Source organism: Acomys russatus, chromosome 2, assembly GCF_903995435.1.
Source record: "Acomys russatus chromosome 2, mAcoRus1.1, whole genome shotgun sequence".
Lineage (NCBI taxonomy): Eukaryota > Metazoa > Chordata > Mammalia > Rodentia > Muridae > Acomys > Acomys russatus.
In genome coordinates, this window is record NC_067138.1 from 60,165,387 (window position 1) to 60,188,152 (window position 22,766).

At 41.0% G+C, this 22,766-nt stretch overlaps 2 protein-coding genes across 3 annotated transcripts; one reads left to right on the forward strand and one right to left on the reverse strand.

Annotated features, from left to right (window-relative positions):
- Window positions 1–1,562: 1,562 nt before the first annotated feature.
- On the reverse strand, window positions 1,563–11,051 carry Mrpl50 (mitochondrial ribosomal protein L50). Its single transcript, XM_051162001.1, has 2 exons — window positions 10,819–11,051; window positions 1,563–2,270 (listed from the first exon to the last, which is right to left on the reverse strand). Exons 1-2 carry the CDS (start codon window positions 10,908–10,910, stop codon window positions 1,883–1,885), a joined length of 480 nt encoding a protein of 159 aa, XP_051017958.1. The 5' UTR covers window positions 10,911–11,051; the 3' UTR covers window positions 1,563–1,882.
- Window positions 11,052–11,072: 21 nt separating this feature from the next.
- On the forward strand, window positions 11,073–22,254 carry Znf189 (zinc finger protein 189). 2 transcript variants are annotated; one of them, XM_051161990.1, is made up of 3 exons: window positions 11,073–11,424; window positions 12,052–12,133; window positions 20,082–22,254. In XM_051161990.1, the coding sequence occupies exons 1-3, from the start codon at window positions 11,392–11,394 to the stop codon at window positions 21,788–21,790; spliced, it is 1,824 nt and encodes a 607-aa protein (XP_051017947.1). In that variant the 5' UTR covers window positions 11,073–11,391; the 3' UTR covers window positions 21,791–22,254. The 2 variants fall into 2 exon arrangements, with proteins under 2 accessions (XP_051017947.1, XP_051017942.1); XM_051161985.1 differs by having other exon boundaries at window positions 11,074–11,424; window positions 12,049–12,133.
- The last annotated feature ends 512 nt before the right edge of the window (window positions 22,255–22,766 follow it).

A 22,766-nucleotide genomic window follows, 5' to 3' on the forward strand; every position in this document is an offset into this window, starting at 1 on the left:
TCCATACACCAATACTTCAGAAGCTCACAATGGAGCAAACGCCCTTGATGTGTGCCGACAATTAAATGCTGTGACTTTGTAAAGTCACTGCCCCGTCAGGATTGTGTGGGTGTGCACACCTGTGTTGCACACACAGACCAGAGCAGGACATATTTTCCTCTACTGGTCACCACCTAATTGCCTTGAGATGATGTTTCTCACTGAATGGGAATCTCACTTCTTTGACTAGTAGGCTACGAAGCTTTAAGTATTCACCCATCTCCACTCTTCAGTGCTGGAGGAACAGGCACACGGAGTCATGTTCAGCATTTTCATGGGTACTGGAGAGTTAAGCCTGGGTGCTCAGCCTTACAGGTCAAGCACTCTTACCTACTAAGCCATCTCTTCTGCCTCAACTATTTTTTTCTAATGAATCTGTACAATTTATAAATGCAATTGATTATTTTTTCACCAAAGTCATCCAAGGAAAGAGAATAAACACAATTTTGTATGCTAAAAACCTTCCTACCACAGTTTTTTGTTTTTTTTTAATATAATCACCAATTCTGTCATTTAGATCTGTCTGGTACTTTACTTAAATCATCTCTACAAACTAAGTACATCAAATACAAAGATGTGCCAACCCAAGGATTAACCACAGGTGCCCTCAGGCCACTTTCAAAGCTACAGAAAAGACTGTTTGCAATATGCTTCATTTTAAGAATGTGCAATTATATGTAGAATCTGGCAATAACTCTTTAAAACTTAATAATTGCTAGATATTATTTTTTTTCAGTTCTGGTACTCATTTTAAGGAAATAGTAAAGTGATACATACAAGTGATTTTATTTAAAAAGAAAGTAAAGACATCACACTTTTATAAATCTGCTTTAATCCCAAGAGATGAACCCAGAAAACAGTGTACTTTCTTCCATCTTTACTCATTGACTAATACAGAGAGAGGCACTTTCTACAATGTGTATCAGATGTTCACATTTCTTTCAAATACCTATTTCCTTATTTGTACATGCATATATAATCCTATTATCTATGAGCCTTAATAAGATTAGAACATTTGATTGCAACTACTACTTTATCTATATGAAGGGCAAAGAAAACATCTGAACTTGCAATAGCCTCCTATCTTAAACCCAAGTTAATTAGTATCTTTGTGTGATGTCTAGTCTTGGTTGTTATCCTGACTGATCTACAGTCAGTCAACTAAAAGACAATCAGCTGGCCACTTCACTGAGGGCTCTTCTTAGTGAGATTGTCTCAAGAAGGAAGTGTACCTAAGTTTGGGCAGAACCCATGCTGAAGGAAGGTTGGGCTTTGTGCCTGCTTGCCTCCACTCTAGGGCAAGCACACCTATCCTGCCCCTGCCACTGCCACATTCCTTCACTCTACTAGCACCAGCTCCTCCAGGCTGCCGGTATGGACTGAAGATCAGCACGCTCTTCAAAGAATCTTCCAGGCCCTCAGCACCAGCCTGGCACTGCTGAGACAGTCAGCCTTGAGAACTGCACAACTACCAGGTTCTAGGCTCTTCGGTGTAAAACAGCCATTGACGGACTACCCTACCGTGAGCTAGCCTAATACATCCCCTTTACAGGTGATTCACGCTATCGCTTCTGTTCCTCAGCAACCCTGACCATATTCCTCAGAATAAGAACGTTTTCATAAATTACCAAAACTTGACTTTATTGGGGGAAAATAGCTTAAGCAAACGTGAAAGTGTTTTCTTTGTTGATTTTCCATGAGAAATGTGTTCTTGTGTGGGGAGAAAACAAAAGTTTAGGGAAGGGAGGTTTTGAGAAGAGTTCTGGGTAGCATATCACAAGGTTTGCAGCCACCTTAGTGAGGAGAGTGAGACTGCCCTCGGTGTGGTCACTGACTGGAGTGCTCAGTAACTCCAGCTGATTTTCAAATTGGGAGGTAAATTATTGGCAACGAGTTCATCAAATTTAGAAATCTCTTGAACAGGAACATTATAGAAATCAAGAACATCCCTGACCCTGCACATCTGGTGAAGCCTGGAGTTAGGTACTGCATGGCCCAAGTCATCAGCCAAATGTGCCAGGAGTCTGAACTTCACACAGCCATCATCCAGGGGGATCTCTTGCCAGTTACTGGGAACAGAAGAACCTAGAACTGCTTTAATATGAGATTCCAAGCGACTCTGAAGATCGTCAGGTGGCGTGTATGCTCGGCTTCTTAAAGGTGGACACACCAAGTCAGGTTCTTTCTTCACTTCTTCCACTGTCTCAGCCACCGCTGGCTCTTTCTGCTCTCTGAAATGAGCAAAAGCAAACATGTGAATCTTTAGCCGAAGTTAATAACCATCTGACTAAATCTTGCCCTTGCAACCAAAATCAAGCATTTTGCACACTTAGGACTTTCTGAGTCAGAGGAGAGCAGAATGGAGTAAGATGGTCATCTACCCCTTAGACATGTGTAGTTGAGTCAATTGTCAGAAAAGAAAGCAAAAGCTTAGTACATATTTTACACACTTATGAGAATTCTAAAAATAAGTAAAAACAAAACTCAGATGAAGTGCTCTGTGTGGGAGTCCTAGTCCTCTGTCTTAGTTTGGTTTCTATTACAACTTGGGGAGGGAAGGGTTTATTTCATCTTATAGGTCCGTATCAGACTCCATCACTGAAGGTGTCAGGGCAGGAGGCAGGAGGTGACACCGAGGCCATGCACAGCTGCTGTGCACTGCATTGCTCCCATGCTTGTCCAGCCTGCTGTCTTACAGCACCCAGAACCACTTGCCCAGGGATAGCACCACCCACAGTGAGGTAGACCTCAATTTTCAATCATGAAAATGCACCACGGTCTTGAACACAGGCCAGTCTGGCAGGCATATTTTCTCAACTGAGGCTCCCGCTTTCAAATGATTCTAGCTTGTATCAATTTGACACAGAACTAGCCAGTGCATCTTCCAGAATTTGACCCCAATAAACCTACCTAAGTTTACCTACCACCGATTTCCTATACAGGCCTGCTCAAACTAAACTATATCATTTTCCAAACACATCCCACTTTCTTGACACTTGTTAGATTGTGTTACACATCCTTCTTCTGCATGAAGTATTGTGATCTTTACTTATGGAAGTAAAAAATGCATGTCTCTGAGGAACGTCAACCTGGCTTCTCTAGTCAAATGTTCAGTTCCTTTGATCTCTGCAGCAGTCTACACTGCCCAGTGTATCGCATCCTACACACATTTTAGTTTTGATTCTGTTCTACTTCACAAGATCAGAGCCTGGTTGGACAGTCCTGGTTGTGTGTGAGGGGCCATTCAGTTCAGTGTAAGTCATTTAGTATGCTTTTCCAGCGGTGACGACCTCCCTACGAGAACATGCCTCTCATGAAGGATCTCCTTCATCCCTCTCCAGAAGAGGAGAAGAGGAAACATAAGAAAAAGCACCTGGTGCAGAGCTGCAATTCCTACTTTATGGATGTGAAGTGCCTAGGCTGCTATAAATCACCACGGTCTTTAGTCATGTACAAATAGTAGTCTTGTGTGTTGGCTCCTCCACTGTTCTCTGTCAGCCTAGGAGGAAAAGCAAGGCTGACAGAAGGATGCTCCTTCAGGAGGAAGCAGCACTGAAAGTACCTAATTCAAGATGAGAGGGAAACCACCCCAATAAACACATTTTGAATATATAGGAAAAAAAAAAAAAAAAAAAAGACATTTAGTACTATGCTGCCTTCAATTTCCTTGATGACAGTAGCACTCCTGTCCTGGGTCACAACAAAGGACACCTCCAACAATGTCTGCTGAGAACTACCATACCTGATGGTAAGGTCTTTACAATAGTAAGATCTGGCCTGTTTTGTTCATTTGGAGTTCTTTGAAAACAAACTTAACAAGTGCTTAGAAGAGAGCCTGACTGGCATCCCATTGAAATGCTTTGGTTTGTGAACTACCTAGGCAATCTCTTCCTCATGGGATTAGCATCTGACTAGAACTGACCATCCCTACAGAAAATAGGTGACCAGAAATGAAATGTCTCACCAAAAATATGCTTTGGCAGTCTTGAAGAAGACGCACCAAGATAGGAAAGTTGCTTTCTTCAAGGCTGCCAAATACAAATAGCCAAAACACTAAGAATGTAACATTTATATAATTCCTGATTGTGTCATGGTTCTTCTTGCTATAGGTAGTTTATTGTATTATATGTATAATAATAATAATATAAATGTATTTGTTAAAAATAAAAAATGCTTAATTAATAAAAAAGAAAAAATGTAAAAAACAAAACAAAATATGCTTTGGAATACAGCTTTTCTTGTCTACTTAAAACTGTTCTACCAACTAATCCTTTGTCCTTCATAATACTTGTATGGCCTGAATATATCACTCAAAAGCTCTTGTCGTGGACCCTTGGTATTTGCAATCAGGTCTTTTTAGACATAATTAGAGAACAGGAGATAAGGAAATTCAGAACTCTGTAAAAGCATTAGTAAGGCATGACAGGGACATGCCATCTCTAGTGACCACATGCTGCCCTCCACTATGTTATGAGGCTGCTGCCCTCTACAGGTGCAGAGCAGACAACAGGGCCATGCTATTTATAAGCCAGCACATTTGGCTATGTCAATGGAAAAGGGACTAAGACTCTACTAAAGTATCACAGGGTAAACAACATTCTGAAATAGTTTCCCTTTTTTGTTTGTTTGTTTTTTCGAGACAGGCTCTCTGTGTATCCTTGGCTGTCCTGGACTCGCTTTGAAGACCAGGCTGGCCTTGAGCTCACAGCGATCTGCCTGCCTCTGCCTCCCAAGTGCTGGGATTAAAGACATGCGCCACCATACCTGGCGACTGCTTCCATTTTTAAAAATTAAATATTTAAGAAATTTTTTACATATACATTTATATTATTACACATATATACAATATGTGTAATACAATAAACTACCCACAGCAAGAAGAACCATGAAACAATTAGGAATTATATAAATGTTACATTCTTAGTGTTTGACTATTTGTATTTGGCAGCACTGAAGAAAACATCTTTCCTATCTTGGTGTGTCTAAAAATCTGAACGTAAATCAATATTTATCACATTTCATCATTATCAACTTAAAACATCTATCTAGATCTAAAAACATCTTAGCCCCTAAACATCTAAGCTTTATTGTAAAATTAAACTATCTGGTCTTCAGCCCTATCAGAGACTTGAGAAGGAATAAAATTAATTACCTGAGTATACAGGGAGTGTAGGTTAGCAGCTTCCCAAACGAGAAGATGACAGAGACAATTTGTTACGGGAACAGTCACCCAAAACTCTCTATAACGTTGGAGCACCATCTTCAGCCTTCTGGCCCAATATATCTGACAGACCTATTTGTCAGCCAGGAACTACTGAGGACTTGCTTACTCTGTCTTGCCAGAGTTTGGCCATTGACTCTGCCTATATTCAAGCTTGCCCTTTTTCAGGCAGAATTCTGTCTGTGGTAGAAAGAAAAGCACTGGGAAAAATGTCCTCGTTTCTACTACAGACAGAATAGTTTCCATTTTTTAAAGAAAACTAATCACTATTTTTAAAAAATTCTCAAAAGAGTTGTGTTTATTGAGTTTTTACCCACTCACCTCCCATATCCCTCACGTCCCCTTACTACACTTCATCACATTAAGAATAAAATGTAATTCAGGTAAAAGAGTCAACAGTCCAAAAGATGGGAGTTAACAAACAAACAAACAAAACAAAACAAGCAACAACAACTGAAGGCTGGAGAGATGGCTCACTTGTTAAAGACTAGGCTCATAACCAAAATGTCAAAATAAAAACCAAACTCTATGCTGCCTACAAGAATTTTTTTTTTTAAAGAATCAAGAGCTACATCAACCAAAACTGATGGGAAAAAAAGTATTCCATGGGAATAGAAAACAAAGCAAAGTAGGAACAGCTATATGTACATCAAACCAAATAAGCTTCTAAAGGTCATTGGATAATAATAAAATGATCAATTAAATTGGATGTAAATAAGCATGTAACCAATACAAGAGTACCTAAACACACAAAGCAAATATGGACAAGCCTGAAAGAATAAATTACCAAATTAACAGAAATCAATAACACACTTTCAACAAATAGCACATAGGCTAGCCACACAGAACACCAATAAACGCTGAACTTTAATAGCGTTGTGTACCGTAACAATGGACACAAGCAGAGCTTTCATCTTAACACCCTCCCTAACACAACACACTTCCGTCTTTACCTCAAGCACATAGTGAGCATTTTCTCAGACAGATTATATCACAAAAGAAGCTTCATGAATTTAAAAGTTCAAAATCATACAAAATAGCTTTATTGAGCACACACACACACACAAAAATAGTCACCAGCAATACAAGAGAAAAACAGCGGAGCATTGGTGGCGCACGTCTTTAATCTCACCACACGGGAGGCAGAGGCAGGCAGATCTCTGTGAGTTCAAGGCCAGCCAAGCGAGTCCAGGACAGCCAAGGCTACACAGAGAAACTCTGTGCCAAAAATACAAAAAAAAAAAAAAAAAAAAAAAGTTGCACACATTTCTTCTTCCTCTCTCTAATTAGTTTGGGGAAAACAGTATGGAACGTCTCTGGCTTCAGTGCTGCCCTTGTCTGTGGTGTGATCCTCACTTCCTGACTCTAACCGGAAGGCTGATAGGGTGTGGTGCTGAAAGGACGTGTGGTTCCTAGCACCACATCAGGTGGCTCACAAACATCCAGGGGCTCAGATGCCTCTTTTGGATTCCACAGGCTCTGCACTCAATATGCACCTACCAACATACAGACACACAATTTAATAATAAAAAACTAAATCTCAGAGACAGAGAGAGAGAGAGAGAGAGAGAGAGAGAGAGAGAGAGAGAGAGAATATGAATGATGGGGACTTAGGATCCTCAGAGGACTTAGGCTTCCAGGGCACCTGCACTCACGTGCACACGGCTTCCACATGCATACACAAAAGTGGAAAAGAAATCTTCAAAAAAGACAAAAGGCTTGTGAAGTGAACACGAATCAGAATACTTTAGGGACCTTATGCTTATTGTGCTAATTGATAAGTCAGACAAGCAGACTTAGATGCAAGTTACAGGTCAGGATATATATTATGAAAATTGAATATATGCTGGAAACACGGAGGACATGTAGAAATAGTGTTATTTTCTTTGATGTATAGTCAAACCTAAATACTTTTATTACTGAATTATCATAAGGAAGTAGAACCTGGCATATGCCATTGTCCTTTATATAGTTCCTGCCTCCAGGTTCCTGTTTTGAGCTCCTGGCCTGACTGCCCTGGATAATAGACTGACTGCAAGCTGTAAGATAAAATAAATCCTGTGCTTTTGGTCATGGTATTTTATCGCAATAGAGACCCTAACAAAGATAATAACGAACATTAAAAGAAAACCTGCACTGAGACAAATTCATAGTAGTAAATGACCACATCATTCAAGATTTTAAGCAACTTAACACTGAGTCACATGAATGAAGAGAGAGAGAGGGGGGGGGGGGAAAGATATGTAAATTCCAAAGTTAGCAAAACAAAAGACCAGATACAAATCTCAGAGAAAAAAGCCAACAAAACTAAGGGCTAATACAGAAAACCTTAAAACCACATGTAATTAAAATCAGAAATATAAGGAGGTATGAGAGATATTTCATAAACAGAAAGTCACAGAAGGAACCTACACAAGCTGCAGATCCTAAGCAATTAAGATCCTAGAAAGATGTAACCCTAAGCCAAGAAAGAACAGAAAGCCTAAGCCAGTCAATAGCAATAAAAGAGACTCGAGGAAACAGAACAGCAAAAAACATCCCAAGACAGGGACCAATTAGCTTCATGTGATAATTCTACCATACATTCAAAACGGAATTAACTCCAGCCCTTTTTAAACTCTCCCAAAAGTTGTAGGAAACATTTCCCATATCATTTTATGAAACCAGGATACTAAAACTAGACAAAGATTCTACAAGAAAGCTGCAAGCCAACATCTCTGATGAACATAGGTGCAATAATACTCAATAAAATGGAAGCAAACCAAGTTTAATAGCACATCAAATAGGCAACTATATTATGGCTGAGTAGAACACTTGCCTGGACTGCAAAGTTTGTTCCATATACACAAATAAATATGATGTGCCACACAACAGAACAAAAGTAAAAATCACAGGATCATCTCAATAGAAGCAGAAAGAATCTGATACAAAGCTAAACACTCATCCATAATCAAAGCTCTAAATAAATAAGTGTAGAAGCTACCACAACTGGAGAAATACAACTTAGAAAAGCCCACAACTAAAATCATAACAAATCGGGGGGGGGGGGCGGGGAACTATTAACAAAACAGTTTTCTCTCCAAGAAAGGATGCTCACTCTCACAACATTTATTTGGGGTTGGGGGGGGGGGGGCGTTGTTCAGGGGTAGTGTTGAGGGTGAGGGGAGTTGTCCTTGCTATGTAAAATACACTGGCTTTGAATTCATCATTCTCCTGCCTCAACCTCTGCAAATCATTTCACGACATCATACTAGAAGACGCCCTCGAGAGCTTTGAGAAAAGAAAAAGAAATCAAAGGCAACCAAGTTAGAAAGAACTTGTCTCTGTAGATGACATGAACCTCTCAGAAGAAAACCTCAGAGTATGCAACACACACAAGAAATTTTTACAACTAACCAAGTAAAGTTGCAGAATACAAAATTAAAATTTTTTAAAAAGTCAGTAGTTTGGGGGCAGGAGAGCTTTGGGCCCTGGAAGAGCATCAAGTACATAAATAAAATAAATCCTCAGTAAAGTCAGTGGTTTTTCTAGAGAAATAATAAATCATACCAAAAAAAAAAAAAAATCAAGGAATCAATTCAGGGCTGGAGAGATGGCTCTGTGGTTGGAAGCACTGACTGATCTTCTGGGAGGACCCAGGTTCAATTCCCAGGACCCACATGGCAGCTCACAACTGTCTGTAACTCCAAAATCTGACACTCACAGACCTACATGCAAAGCACCAATACACATAAAATAAAAATAAACAATTTTAAAAAGAAATCAATTCAATAGCAGAAAAAGAAAAAATATTTAGGGAAAACAAACAAACAAAAAAAAAAGGACAGCCAAGGCTACACAGAGAAACCCTGCCTCAAAAACAACAACAAAATACCTAAAAAAATAAATAACCAGTAGGTTAAAGATCTACACACTGAAAACTGTAAAACACCGACACAGATGAAAGAAATAGAAAAACACACATCCATGAAAAGATATTCTGTGTTCAGGAAGTGAAGAATCAATACTGTCAATACGTCTGCACTACTTAGATAATATACATATTTAATCTAATGCCTATGAAAATAGGCAACCGAAAAATGAACATAACTCATCACAACTGCCCATTAGACAAAGATTTGGTCTAATTAACCCTGTATATTTAATATCTTCCATCTAGTAGATACACAAATATTTACTGAGTGAATTAAAGAAAAGAACTTGGAACATCTGACACTAGCCAAAGAGAGTGTGTTTAATACATGAGGCAATGACTCCAAGTTCTAACTTAGGCCATCCGGTGCTTCCTAAGGTCCCAGAGGCTAAGTTTTCATGTCCTTAATATCACCTAGGTCATACAGATGGGTCCCATAGGTGTAGTGGAGGGAAACTGTCGGTAAACAGTTAAGACACCGTGACTCTAGGCCTATCATGAGCATACTTCTCTTCAGTGGGCCTCACTTCCCTCTCGAGTCACAATATTAAAGAGTGAAAAAGAGACTACTCCTGGTATTAGCATACATGCAGCTTCACACACCTGTCTCTAGGTCACTTAGCAACCTCTGACATCACAGCCCTGCCACCAGGTGTGCCAGGGGTCCAGGATATAAATGGGGCTGACCTTACCTACCATCTTCTCCTGTCTCTCACTCCTGCACGTCCCTTTTGCACTTTCTCTAAGGGTGCCCCCCCCCCCACTGTCTCTCTGCCCTCACGGCTCTTTCAGGCCCTAATTCCTCTCCCCTTCCTTCACCCCCAAACAATTCTCTCCATAGTCGTATCTATTGCTATAGCATTTTAATGATAACAACTGGAGCTTTGTACACACTTGGAGAAATGGAAGGCATTTAGAAACTGTTGTATATAGCAGTGAAACCTCTTTCACACACACACGCGCGCGCGCAGACGGGGTAGGGGGGCACGCGGTTGAGCGGGAGCCATTATTTCTGAGTTTGCTTAAAAACAGACTTTTATATATTTGGATGAGATAAAGATAGATACAAGGTACCAGATGCCAGATATTATGTTGTAGAGGAGTTTATTAAATGAGAATGTGGAGGGGGGCGGGGGAGAAGGAAAGGGGGAGGCGTACCCCAAAGACAGAGGCAGAGACAGGAAGAGTAAGAAGAGAGTAGAGAGAGGGTAGAAGGGGGTAGAGAGAGAGGTTAGAGAGAGACCTCGTGCAGGGCCTGTTCTTTTACATGGCCCTGGGCAGGATCACGCCCCCCGTGGCAGGTAAGCAATGACATCACAGGTAGGCGGACTGAAACAGAATCCTAACCCAACCCCAGCGAAGGAGTTTAGGCTTATTGCTCATGTTTTAGGCTGATGGGTCCTTTGACACGTGGTTAATACTGTTTACTAAGGAGACAAGACAAGAGAAAAAGGCACAGTGTTGCTATTAGGTGCGGCCTTGCCAATCGAGGAAACGTAAGACGAAGCTTTTAGCTTGGATTCCTACTCCACGCTAACTCTTGCAGGCTAAAGGACCAGGGTCCGACCATAACCCTCTGAATTCGTCCCCGCAGCTTCCGATTAATTTCGTGGAACGTAACCCATTGAGAAATATTCAGATTTACCTGGACCGAGACCAAAAGTCTCTACGTGTAGCAAAGGGAACTTTCCACAGCCAGCCTCGTCTAGCAAACCCGCACACACACAGTGCCGCCATCTTCGAAAAGCACCCAGCTTCCGACTCAGCCAATCAGAGACGAGCTTACTGCAGTGGTCCCCTGTGCACACCGGGAAATGTAGTCCTTTTACCGTTTGCGAGAAAAGGCGGTGGCTCGCTCCCTGGGCATGTTGGGAGTTGTAGTTGGAGAGGTTCCGAGCAGGTTCCGGGTACTGTCTTCTCGTCTAGGGGTGGTCGGTTGTAGCGCTGCTTGACTGTGAGGTGGAGGAATTGCCAACAAGGAGGAGACTCCAGCGAGACCCAAAAGACTACGCAGCGGGATAGGAGACCGATAGGCTTGGAGTTAGGGGACAGCCAGGCAGAATTTCTAATATGCCCCTGGGAACGTGACCGCTCCGAGACTGAGGCAGGACCTCATCAGACCTATCCAGTGAGCCTTGTCTTGACTGGGCCTTATTTCCAGCAGCCATCTAGGCCTCATCAGAGCCCCAATGTGTGGCTGCTATACGTAAACGAGGAGATGGCGTCCCCAAGCCCACCGCTGGAGCCAAAGGTGAGTTGTCCCTTTGGAGAGAGAGAGGTCTCCATTATTTCGCCACTCCGAGACGGCTAGGCCGCGCCATCACCTCTTCCCCAGTCCCCATCCCCTGGCCCCATTAAGGAAGGACCCCAACCAACCTCCAGTGTACCCCTTGCTGCAGGGTGCAGTTAATTCACTTACAAACGGCCCACAGGCTCTTTTTTCTATTATTATTTTTTTCCAATAGCAACTTGATAAATTGCCTGCTAAATTGATCAAATTAAGACTGCTCCAAGTTCCCTAGGTGAGGCACGATTTTTGATCTCCTCTGTCCTCTGCAGCTGGCATGATGCCCGAACTCAAGACGAACCTAGTGGAATTGAGCTGAACTGGTTCACAAGCTGGTGTGGGTGGAGCATTGGAGGGGACAATGAGGCGAGGGAAGCTTCGGGAGGTCTTGAGGCCGTTAACTAAAATTAAAGTAGTAGTGATATTAGTGTGTAATAAGTAAAGCAGAAGAGGCCTTCGTTTTGGAAGGCAGAGATCCAGATCAGTTCCTTTCCTGCCTGAAGTGCCACTCTCAGTGGTAGACCTGTCCTTGAGACAACTGCAACTGACTACACTATTTCAGCAGTTTCTGACATTTCTTCCCCCCAGGAGGAATGGGACTATTTGGATCCAGCTCAGAGAAGCCTGTGTAAAGATGTCATGATGGACAGCTATGGAAACCTGGTCTCACTGGGTAAGAATGTGCTGTTTCTCCAAAAGATCTAATGAGGTACTCGCTCGCACTCATACTCAGAGCACTTCAAGCAGTCTTACCAACACCAGCACTGTTTTGTTCCAAAACTCTGATTGTGATTTTTCAGCCAGTAGGTCCATGCCTCTTGTTCCTAGCGTCCTTGTGACCAAAGGCGAGCCTCTCCAGCTTCCTAGTCCCATTCTTGTGGCATGCGCGCGGTGTGTTCCTTCCCGGTGCATCTTCCCGCTGCTTCCCTCCCACCTCTTTTCACTCTGCCTTCTGGAGCCTGGGTTTCTCTCTACACTGTGTTCCTTACCCCCTGCTGGCCCACGCTGAAACCTGGCGCATTCCCAAGGACGCTGCTTCTCTGGCAAACCTTCAAGTGGGGACCTCTCACGCTCCAGGTCTGCTGTCCTCTTGCTTTGGCTTGGAAGGCAGAAGTTAATCGCTCTCCCAGCTCTTCAGTGCTGTTCCCAAAGCATTTGTTTTCCACCTGCCAATAAAACGTCAAATGTCCTCTTGTTGTGTCAGCACCCACGCTGTCCCTTTTTTATCATTATCTGGCAACTTTTTTCTTTCCTTTGTCTTTGAGTCTTCGCTGCTTAACCCAGTCATAAGTGAGTCCCAGTGCATCTTGATCTTGTAGACTTCAGGATCTCTGCTTTCCATACTTCTTAACTGCTCCCATCATTGATCATGGTCTCCATTTTGTTATCAGAAACAACTGTGGAAACACACTACCCTAGTCTCTGACCACTGTTGACTGTCACTACACGAAGAGCCAAGCCGCCTGGCCTCTTGCCCTAATGGAACTCACCTGCAACTTACATTTCTGCCTCTTCCTTCACCTTGCTGCCTAAACCAATTCATTCATTTTTTTTTTAAAGAGAGTATTTTTCTTTATTATGTAGACAATGTTTTTGCTTGGCTGTATTCCTGCCCGCCAGAAGAGGGCGTCAGATCTCATTATAAATGGTTGTGAGCCACCATGTGGTTGTTGGGAATTGAACTCAGGATCTTTGGAAGAGCAGCCAGTGCTCTTAACCTCTGAGGCATCTCTCCAGCCCCCACAGGTTCATTCTTATGGCAGTTTCTGCCCTTTGATGTCTTCATGTCTTCCCTCTGGTTTCAATTCTTTCCTGACTTGGGAAGACCTCTTCTGGCCATCAGCATGTTGTCTGGCCTCTTTGACACTATGCTATACTTACTCAGCAAATTTCAAATCTTGTGTCTATTATGTCTCCTTTTGCCCCCTCCTACACAATTCCCAAGCGCCTCAGGAAAAATTCTCTGACTAAAAGGATCAGTGTCCTATAAGTGTCTAGTGAGGAGGGGTTGTTAGTTTTGTTTTGAGACAGGATCTCGCTGTATAGCGGTGGTTGGCCTAGAACTCACTATGTAGACAGGGCTGGCCTAGAGTTAACAGAGCTCCACCCACCTCTGCTTCCTAAGTGTTGGGATTAAAAGCATGCACCACGTTATGTACTGTAGTATGTGTGCATGTGTCCATGTTTCCTAATTTACATTGGGTTTATAGCTCAGCAATTTTTTTTTTTTTTTTTTTTGGCCTATGACTTAGTAATAGTTTCAAAACTTAGAATTATTCCATCAGTCCGTGGGCTTCATCTTCTGTTTTACAGACAAAATAGAGGTCATTAACATAAATTCTCAACTCCTTTACTTCTCATCTACACCCTTAAAACAGCTCCCATCATTTCACCAGAAGCTGACAGTATTCTCTGTTCTTTCTCTCTTGTTACTTCAAACACCGGGAGAATGCTGCTGGGGCTCAGACAAGCCTAGGGCCTTGTTGCTAAGCAACCTTCCTACCAGTGAGGTACATCCCCAGCTCCTTAGCTTTAGTAACCTCTTGTCCTAATAATAGGTTGAAACCATGGTCTTCCCAACTTGGGGAAAAAAGAAATGTACCCATCCCAATGTCTCCCTCTTGCTGTTTTCTGGGATTTACCACATTTCTTTTCCCAGCCAAGGTTTGATAAGTACGTGTGTATTTTGTACAACTTTACCTTCTCCCGTCTTCGTCATTTTGTCTTGTCAACTCAGGCTCCTTTGGTTGTCCAGAGGGATTCATAACAACCTCTTTGTCAGAGATATAGTAGATGGTTTTTGGGGCCTTATTGTACCTCTTAGTAATGTTTATGACTTTTGTTTTGTTTTGTTTTGTTTTGTTTTAAGACAGTTTTTTGCTTCATAGCCCAGGCTGGCTTCAACCACCCAAAGTACTGAGATTTTAATCATATCCCACCACACATTGTTTCCCTAAAACTCTTTATTGCTCCTTTCTATTTGCTTGTGTTCCATATATATAAACCCCTTGCTTGGAGGAGCTTACCGAAACTCAGGGCCTTAGCTGCCGCCACTCATCGGCGGCCGGTTCTGTGACTGTGGGGGAAATCTTATTGTTCTTCAGAAAATGGAAATAGTAACAGCATGAACCTCTTCAGTTGTTGTTTCTGTAACTGGGTTAATACATGGCTAAAGTACTTAAAATGAGCCAAGTGTGGTGGCGCATGCCTTTAATCCCAGCACTTGGGAAGCAGAGGCAGGAGGATCACTGTGAGTTCAAGGCCAGCCTGGTCTACAAAGCGAGTCCAGGACAGTCAAGGCTACAGAGAAACCCTGTCTCAAAAAAACAAAACAAAATAAAAAAACCAAAACAAAACAAAAACAACACAAAACAAAAGCAAACAAACAAAAAAAATACTTAAAATGCTGATCAGCAGGTACAAAAGAATAATGAAAGTATTAATTGATGCTGTTGTCCTGTTCCTCCCCCACTCCCCACCCCTCCCCCTTCTTTTGATAGCTATTTTCCTTGTCACCTCTGTTGAATTCCAACTTTTCAGTTTCCTTCTCTTGGAAGTAGTGTAAGATGTGTCTGACAAGTCCACCGGGCTCTCAGGAGTCTTCTCTGCACAGTCACACACCCCTCTCTGCTACTCTGTCTTTACTGCTGTTTCTGTCGTGCTGCAAATCGTTCTTTGTGTTCGTTCTCATGGCACTGATTAACACTGAGGACAGGAACTGTCTTCTCCATTGGATGTTTTTGGTGCTTACCATAGGCGAGGCCTGTATTATATGCTTCTTGAATAGTCACGTTTCTGAAGAAGAACACAAGTTAATTTTAAAACTGTTTCTTTTTGTTGGATTATTGCCTTAGCACTAAACCCATTAGTGTTATCCTAAGATCTGGCCACCAAGGTGATTTTGTATTAGTATATGTTTAAAACTTCTCATGGTTTCCAATACTTTAAAGGATAAAAATCTTAATTTTATGTCACACCAGAACTTCTCAGATTCAGCCTCTAGATGATCCCCCTCCCCCAATATACCATGGCGTGTCCACTCACTGCCAGCTTATCCACATGGAGGGGATCCTCCTGACAGAACCAGAGCAGTCCAGCCATAGCTGCACCTCATGTACGGGAACACTTGCTGGCACAGGTAGAGCTGAGCACCCTTTAGTGACCTTGCGCCCTCAGGCATGCTCCTTATTTCATCTTCCGTCGAGCTCTTTGGTTTTCATTATTTCTCCCTCCACAGTCTCTTCCTGCTCTTCAGCAGATCCCACTTGCATTCCCTTTGTTGAGTGCTCCCTTAACCAGAGCCTGTTACTCTACTGGCCCAATGTACTATTCCCCTCCACTTATCTGATACCCCAAAACATAGCTCTTCATTGGCTCTTTAATAGCTACATTGCTAATATAGCTGATTGCTAGTCACTCAGTTCTGTGGTTTGTTTGGTTGGTTTTTTTTGCGGGGGGGGGGGGGGTTGGTTTTTTTTTTTTTTTTTTTTTTTTTTTTTTTTTCAAGACAGGCTTTCTCTGTGTAACAGCTCTGGTTGTCCTGGAACTTGCTCTGTAGACCAGGCTGGCCTCGAACTCACGGAGATCCAACTGCCTCCGCCTCCCCAGTGCTGGGATTAAATGCCTGTGCCACCACCACCTGGCTAGTTCTGTGGCTTTTATTTCAATGGCTGATACCGGATCTTATAAGAACTGAGAGTCAGTGCCAGGAATGGTGGCGCACATCTTTAATCCCCGCACTCGGGAGGCAGAGGCAGGTGGATCACTGTGAGTTCAAGGCCAGCCTGGTCTTCAAAGCGAGTCCAGGACAGCCAAGGCTAACACAGAAAGACCCTGTCTCAAAAAACAAACAAACAAAAAGAACTGAGAGTCATTGAGCCTACAAAACCTGGAACTCAACTTTTTCCCTTTGACCATGCTCTCTCCTCAGTTAAAGCACTCATTCAGGTAACAGTTATTAAACACTGTGCTGAGCCCAGCAAATTCTAGTTCTTCTCTCCCATTTTGCTACCCAGAAAACCTCGCCACTGTCAAAGTCTTTTAGATAACAGAATTATCAACTATGACCAACAGGTTAAACCTGTCCCACAGCCTGTTTTCATTAGTCAATTTTTATTGAAACACACAAACTCACTTCTTGATGTAATGTCTATAATAATGTTTGAGCCATAATGGCGGGGACCATATAGCTAGAGTGAAAAGAATGTCAGGTCCTTTACTGAAAAAGTGTAACAACTACCATTCTAAAGTTGACTGACTTTCATGTTACCGTCAACCTGTATCTTCTTAGCTAACATATTATTTGCCCTATTTAATTAAAGATACTAATTCATGCTAGTGTAAGCCAGTACAGGGATTTTTAAAAATAGGGACATATGTCTTTTAGAATATGTAGGCATGATTATAGCGGATCAGAATAGTACTGAAAGAAGTTGAGTGGGTCTCCAAAAGTAAGGAATTGTGCTGTTTTAATCAAATTGGGCTCCTGTAACAAAAGACTGTACTCTAGATGGTGTAAACACACTTACTTATCTTTTACAGCTCTAGAGACTGGGAAGTTCAAGCTCATGGTGCTGGTAAACTGAGGTAGTTCCCCACGGAGGGCCTCTCGACTGAAAATGGCTACCTTCTTACTTTGCCCTCATATGACATGGGTGTAGGAGAGCAAAGAAGATGTTTGTCTTTGATCTTTCAAGGACTCTATATTCTATCTTGGGATCCCCACTGTGATCTGATATGTTTGTTTGTTTAAGAGAGCCCCCTTCCACATCTTAACACACTGGGGCTTAGGACCTCAACAGAGGGTGCAGCATTTAGTCCATATAACTTTTTGCTGTTTCTTTTCCTTTGGCCAACAAGTCCTTCCTCCTCTGTCCACTTGTTTCTGTTCTTTTAGCACAGGTTACAATCCTAGTGCATATTTATTATCATTATGGCAATGTCATTGATTCATCTAGTTTAGCATTGCATTTTAGGTCTGACAAATTCTGTAATACTCTTTTCCATAATATACTTAATTAACCAGCTGTCTGCATTTTTCCAGCTGAAATTAGCTTCATCAGGGTTTATTATGATTAGTTCATATTATTTTAATTGGGATATTAATAGTTATGGATTAGTTTGTAAAGAATTGTCTTTATAATAGAATGTCATTAATCATTTGATTGGTTCTGTTTAACTCTCCTTTTATCTTTCAGGGGAAAATTTGGCTAATTTTTTTAGATCTTATATATATATATATTTTTTTTTTTTTTTTTACTTTGATTTTTTTTTTTTTAAAGTGTTGTCAGAGGGTTTCACTATGTGGCTCAGACTGGTATCAAATTCTGATCTCAATTGATCTTATTTCACTCTCTGAAGTATCTGGTCTGTAGACCGGAATCACTATAACCAAACTGATCTTTTCTTTTGTTTTATATTTTGAATTAGAGTGTTGCTATATAGCGTAGGATAGCCTCATCTCATCAGTACAGGTTAGCCTCAAACTACAGTAGTTTTCTCTGCCTCAACCTCTGAGTGTTGGGATTATAGAACACTACCAAACCTGATTCTAGTCCTGCACATTTTCAGCTATGTTTATTCCTAGGTTTTATATTTTTTGGTACTATTCTAAAGAGCATATTACATTTTCTGTAGTATTTACTAGCTTTTTTTGTGGTATTAAGGCAGTGCACACATAATCAGTTTATTGAATAAACAGCCAGAAAAAGTACAGAATAACTGTGCTTTTTAACAAAAATAATTGGCATTAGAAAACAAAACATCTAAATCTATTTGGTGAACTTTGCAAAGATTTTTTAGAGTAGCCATTTTGGATTAAATCTCAAACACCCAAGGATCTCATTGGTAAACAATGTTGAAGAATGACTATTAAATGAGATATACAAAGGTGTGATGTGAAAGACAGTGCAAGTGATTTATTCATGTAATGTATCACAGCTATCACATAGAAAGGTTGATTGAGGCATAGAGGCCACATCACGAAGAGTTCTGAACATTATAATATCATCACATAAAAGAGCTGTCATTTGATCTTAAAGTGCTCTGTGGTTGGTGAATACTCAAATAATGACACGAATAAAACTTTATTTGTAGACATCTGTCTAGAACCCATAAGGTTAATGTAGTATGGTGGCAACCTCAATGTAAATGGGTACCTGATGGTGACTGTTAAAATAGGAGTAGATATTAGGAAAAATCCATAATTTTGGTGATTAACAGTAAGAAAAAGAAATCTATGATTTGAGAATAATAGGTAGTGATGTTGATTATAGTGGGGAGACATTAAGAGATGATGATGATGATGGCCATATTATAAGGCATTTAAGAGGATATATTTATAGAACAGTGTTATAAAGATATAAACCTGAGATTATATACCCACAAGAAAACAGTTGTCAAAGGTAGACAAAGTAATGAGGTAAATTCATTAGAAAAAGCCAAAGAAGGAGGGAGGGAAGTTAATAGCAGTAATAATAATAATAATAATAATAATAATAATAATAATGATACCAAAAAGAGAAACAGGGTTAAGAAATGGGGTGATCAACAATGTTGGGTGCTGCTGCGTAAAATAAAGACTATACAATCCACCATGTTGTTTGAAAGTCTTTAGTGATTTGGTGAGAAGTGTTCTCTGTTCTGGAAACAAAATATACTTCATTGTAGCTTACAGAATAAATTAAATAGGAAGAAGTAAGGAAAACAATGGAAAGCTGTGGCGTAAGATTTTGTATCAGCTTCCAGCTCAAGATGAAGCTGGTCATGTCATGGTAGGAAGATGCCAATGGAAAGTGCAGATTGAAAGAAGAGGAAAGACTTGAACACCTGCTTAGAGGAGAGTGGGACCAGGAGAGGTAGTGAGTTACTTTTGGATGTGAATGACATATACATAGTTAGATGGCTGAAAAATGTGGTGTGGTTTATTTTAGATGATATCATGAGCTACCACAGACTATTTTTCATTAACAATGAACATAGTTGTATTTATTTTATTCTTATGGCTAGATACCACAATTCTTTATTTATTGTAAGTGCTGCTGCTTATTTAATGTTTTCATTTTTATTAATATTTTCTCTCTAGGTTTATTTAGAATTTTATTTGGTAGTCCCATCTTTGAGTCCTGGCTCATAACTTAATATTAGTAAATTCTGGTTAATAAATTAATTGTAGAATCGCCTGATTCTTTGTCTATCATTCTTCCTGGGATGCTCTTATATGTCCTTTCCCCTTAACTGTTGGTGTACTCATTTCCCAGTAATGCTTTTTCATCATAAATTTCCTTAACTTACTCTATCTTCCGTTATCTTTTCTTTGGTAGCCTCAATGCTATAAAAGCTAACAATAAAGCAATCAGATAACTAATGTTAAATAATACTAAACCAAGCACAGTGACACACACCTATCGTCCTAGGTATCTTAAGAACGGTGAAATAGAATCTCATGAACTCAGATCTTACCTCTTAAAAATTATTTGATAAAGTACATACGATGAGCTAGTCTTAAAACACAAGTAGTAAAAGAGAATGCTAACATAGTGGGCTGATTTATCTTGCTGGCCTTGTTTCCTAATCATTTCTCTTTTGGCTGATAATTGTCTTTTTATTTACAAATATTTCAGATGTGTTAAACAGAAATAAAGATGAAGAGCCAACTGTGAAAGAAGAAGTTGAGGAAGACATTGAACCACAGGGTGTAATAGTTACAAGAATCAAGAGTGAAATTGATCAGGGTCCTATAGGCAGAGAAGCCTTTGAACTTGTTGGTAGGTTAGATAAACAAAGAGGGATCTTCTTGTGGGAAATACCACGTGAATCCTTGACCCAGGAACAGAAAATGTTCAGAGGACACACTAATGTTAGTAAGAGACCAAACTCAGAAGAGAAGTGCCACAAATGTGAAGAATGTGGCAAGAGTTTTGCCCGCAAGGCCCATTTCATTCAGCATCAAAGGGTCCACACCGGGGAGAAGCCTTTTCAGTGCAGTGAATGCGGGAAGAGCTTCAGTCGCAGTTCATTTGTCACTGAACATCAGAGAATTCACACTGGGGAACGGCCCTATGAGTGTAACTACTGTGGGAAAACCTTCAGCGTGAGCTCTACCCTGATTAGGCATCAAAGAATCCACACTGGAGAAAGGCCTTACCAATGTAATCAGTGCAAGCAGAGCTTCAGCCAGAGAAGGAGCCTTGTTAAACATCAAAGAATTCACACGGGTGAGAAACCTCATAAATGCAGTGACTGTGGCAAAGCCTTCAGCTGGAAATCACACCTTGCTGAGCACCAGAGAACACACACGGGTGAGAAGCCCTATCACTGTACCAGATGCAAGAAGAGCTTTAGTCGAAACTCATTGCTTGTTGAACACCAGAGAATCCATACCGGAGAAAGACCTCATAAATGCGGTGAATGTGGGAAAGCCTTTAGATTAAGTACATACCTCATACAACACCAAAAAATACACACTGGCGAGAAGCCTTTTCTTTGTATTGAATGTGGGAAGAGCTTCAGTCGGAGCTCGTTCCTGATCGAACACCAGCGGATCCACACTGGGGAGCGTCCTTATCAGTGCAAAGAGTGTGGGAAAAGTTTCAGTCAGCTTTGCAACCTTACTCGCCATCAGAGAATTCACACCGGGGACAAACCCCACAAATGTGGGGAATGTGGAAAAGCCTTCAGTAGAAGCTCAGGTCTTAGTCAGCATCAGAGAATACATATCAGGGAAAAGACTTCTCCATACAGTGAAACCAAGGAAAGTTTTGACCCAAATTGCAGCCTTGTTATACAGCAGGAAGTCTGCCCTAAGGAGAAGTCTTACCAATGTGACGAGTGTGGGAAAACTTTTAGTGTCAGTGCTCATCTTGTACAACACCAGAGGATCCACACCGGTGAAAAGCCCTACCTGTGTACCGTCTGTGGGAAGAGCTTCAGTCGGAGCTCGTTCCTGATCGAACACCAGCGGATCCACACTGGGGAGAGACCTTATCTGTGTAGACAATGTGGCAAAAGCTTTAGTCAACTTTGTAATCTTATTCGACATCAGGGTGTTCACACCGGGAACAAACCCCATAAATGTGAAGAGTGTGGAAAAGCCTTTAGCAGGAACTCGGGCCTTGTTCAGCACCAGAGAATACATACAGGAGAGAAACCGTATAGGTGTGAACAATGTGACAAAAGCTTTAGTCAACAGCGCAGCCTTGTCAACCACCAGAAGATGCATAGAGAGATGAAAACCCAAGACGTTTATGAGTGTGATGCTTGTGGCGAAGCCTTTAATTGTCAGGTTTCTCTAATTCAACATCAAAAGTTGCATATTATGTGGATGCAGTAGAGTTAGAGACATTTTAATGCTCAAATTTGAGACCAGCTACCTAAGTGCAGTTTGAGTATGGCCTAATGTGAGTCAAATTTAGTCATAAAGTGAATTCTCCTTGGTCTCATGCATCTAGTTTCTAAAGATCCTATGAATGGTGGGTGGTGTCTGTGGGAAACTGACTTGTGATTACTCCTTGCTTTCGTAGCCACAGAGGTTTGTTCATTCATCTAAGCTCCTAACCTTTCAGTAGAGTTGACTGGGCAAAGCATATGAGAAACATTCTGAAGGACAAAGTGAAATTAGCGTAAGGGAACTAGGAGCAGCTGATACTGAAAAGCAAGGTAGGAGTAATTTAAAAAGTCTTTTGTTGCCATCTCCTGTATTTGCTGGTCAGCTCCCTGAGATTTGGCTGTACATGTCAAACCCCAATGACTAAGAAAATGTGATTTTTGAAAGCCCAGATATTTTCAAAGTCACGGTACCGTTTAAGAAAGTTGTGTGGAAAATTAGTTTCTGGTAGGTGGGAGCTCCAGAGCTTCCTTCCCAGGTTGATAAAATGAGTGAAGCATTAAATTGTAAAGGTGTTTGTAAGTAATTAAACCAATAAATGTGTTACCAAGGAATCTCTGCGAGTGCCTTTCCCTGACTCTCAAAATGGGCCCCAAAAGATAGAAAATTACTGGTTTATTTTGTGCTGTCTCATCTGTGAAATTTGTAATACTATATCAACATAAGTTTATAACTCCTGCATAATCAGGAACATGTGAAGATGAACAAATTTTGGTTACCAAGAATTGGAAATTAAAAAAAAAAAAAAAAAAAAGACCTAAAGTATATGCTACAAAGCTGAGATATTTTGGTATTGCTTTGGGTTTTACAGTAGATTTGCATGCAAGTTTTAAATCCTTATTTCTGAATTCTAGTTTCTCCTTTAATTAATACTTATATGCCTATTAATTTATCTATCTTAATCATTAAAACCTATTTGGGT

What these genes read in the sequence shown, in the direction of transcription:
- Mrpl50 (XM_051162001.1), bottom strand. Translation starts at nt 10,910, where the DNA reads ATGGCGGCACTGTGTGTGTGCGGGTTTGCTAGACGAGGCTGGCTGTGG. An exon ending in GACTTTTGGTCTCGGTCCAG is followed by an intron (nt 2,271 to 10,818) that starts GTAAATCTGAAT and finishes TGCTCATTTCAG; the next exon opens with AGAGCAGAAAGAGCCAGCGG.
- Znf189 (XM_051161985.1), top strand. Translation starts at nt 11,392, where the DNA reads ATGGCGTCCCCAAGCCCACCGCTGGAGCCAAAG. An exon ending in GCCCACCGCTGGAGCCAAAG is followed by an intron (nt 11,425 to 12,048) that starts GTGAGTTGTCCC and finishes TCTTCCCCCCAG; the next exon opens with GAGGAATGGGACTATTTGGA. An exon ending in TGGAAACCTGGTCTCACTGG is followed by an intron (nt 12,134 to 20,081) that starts GTAAGAATGTGC and finishes CAAATATTTCAG; the next exon opens with ATGTGTTAAACAGAAATAAA.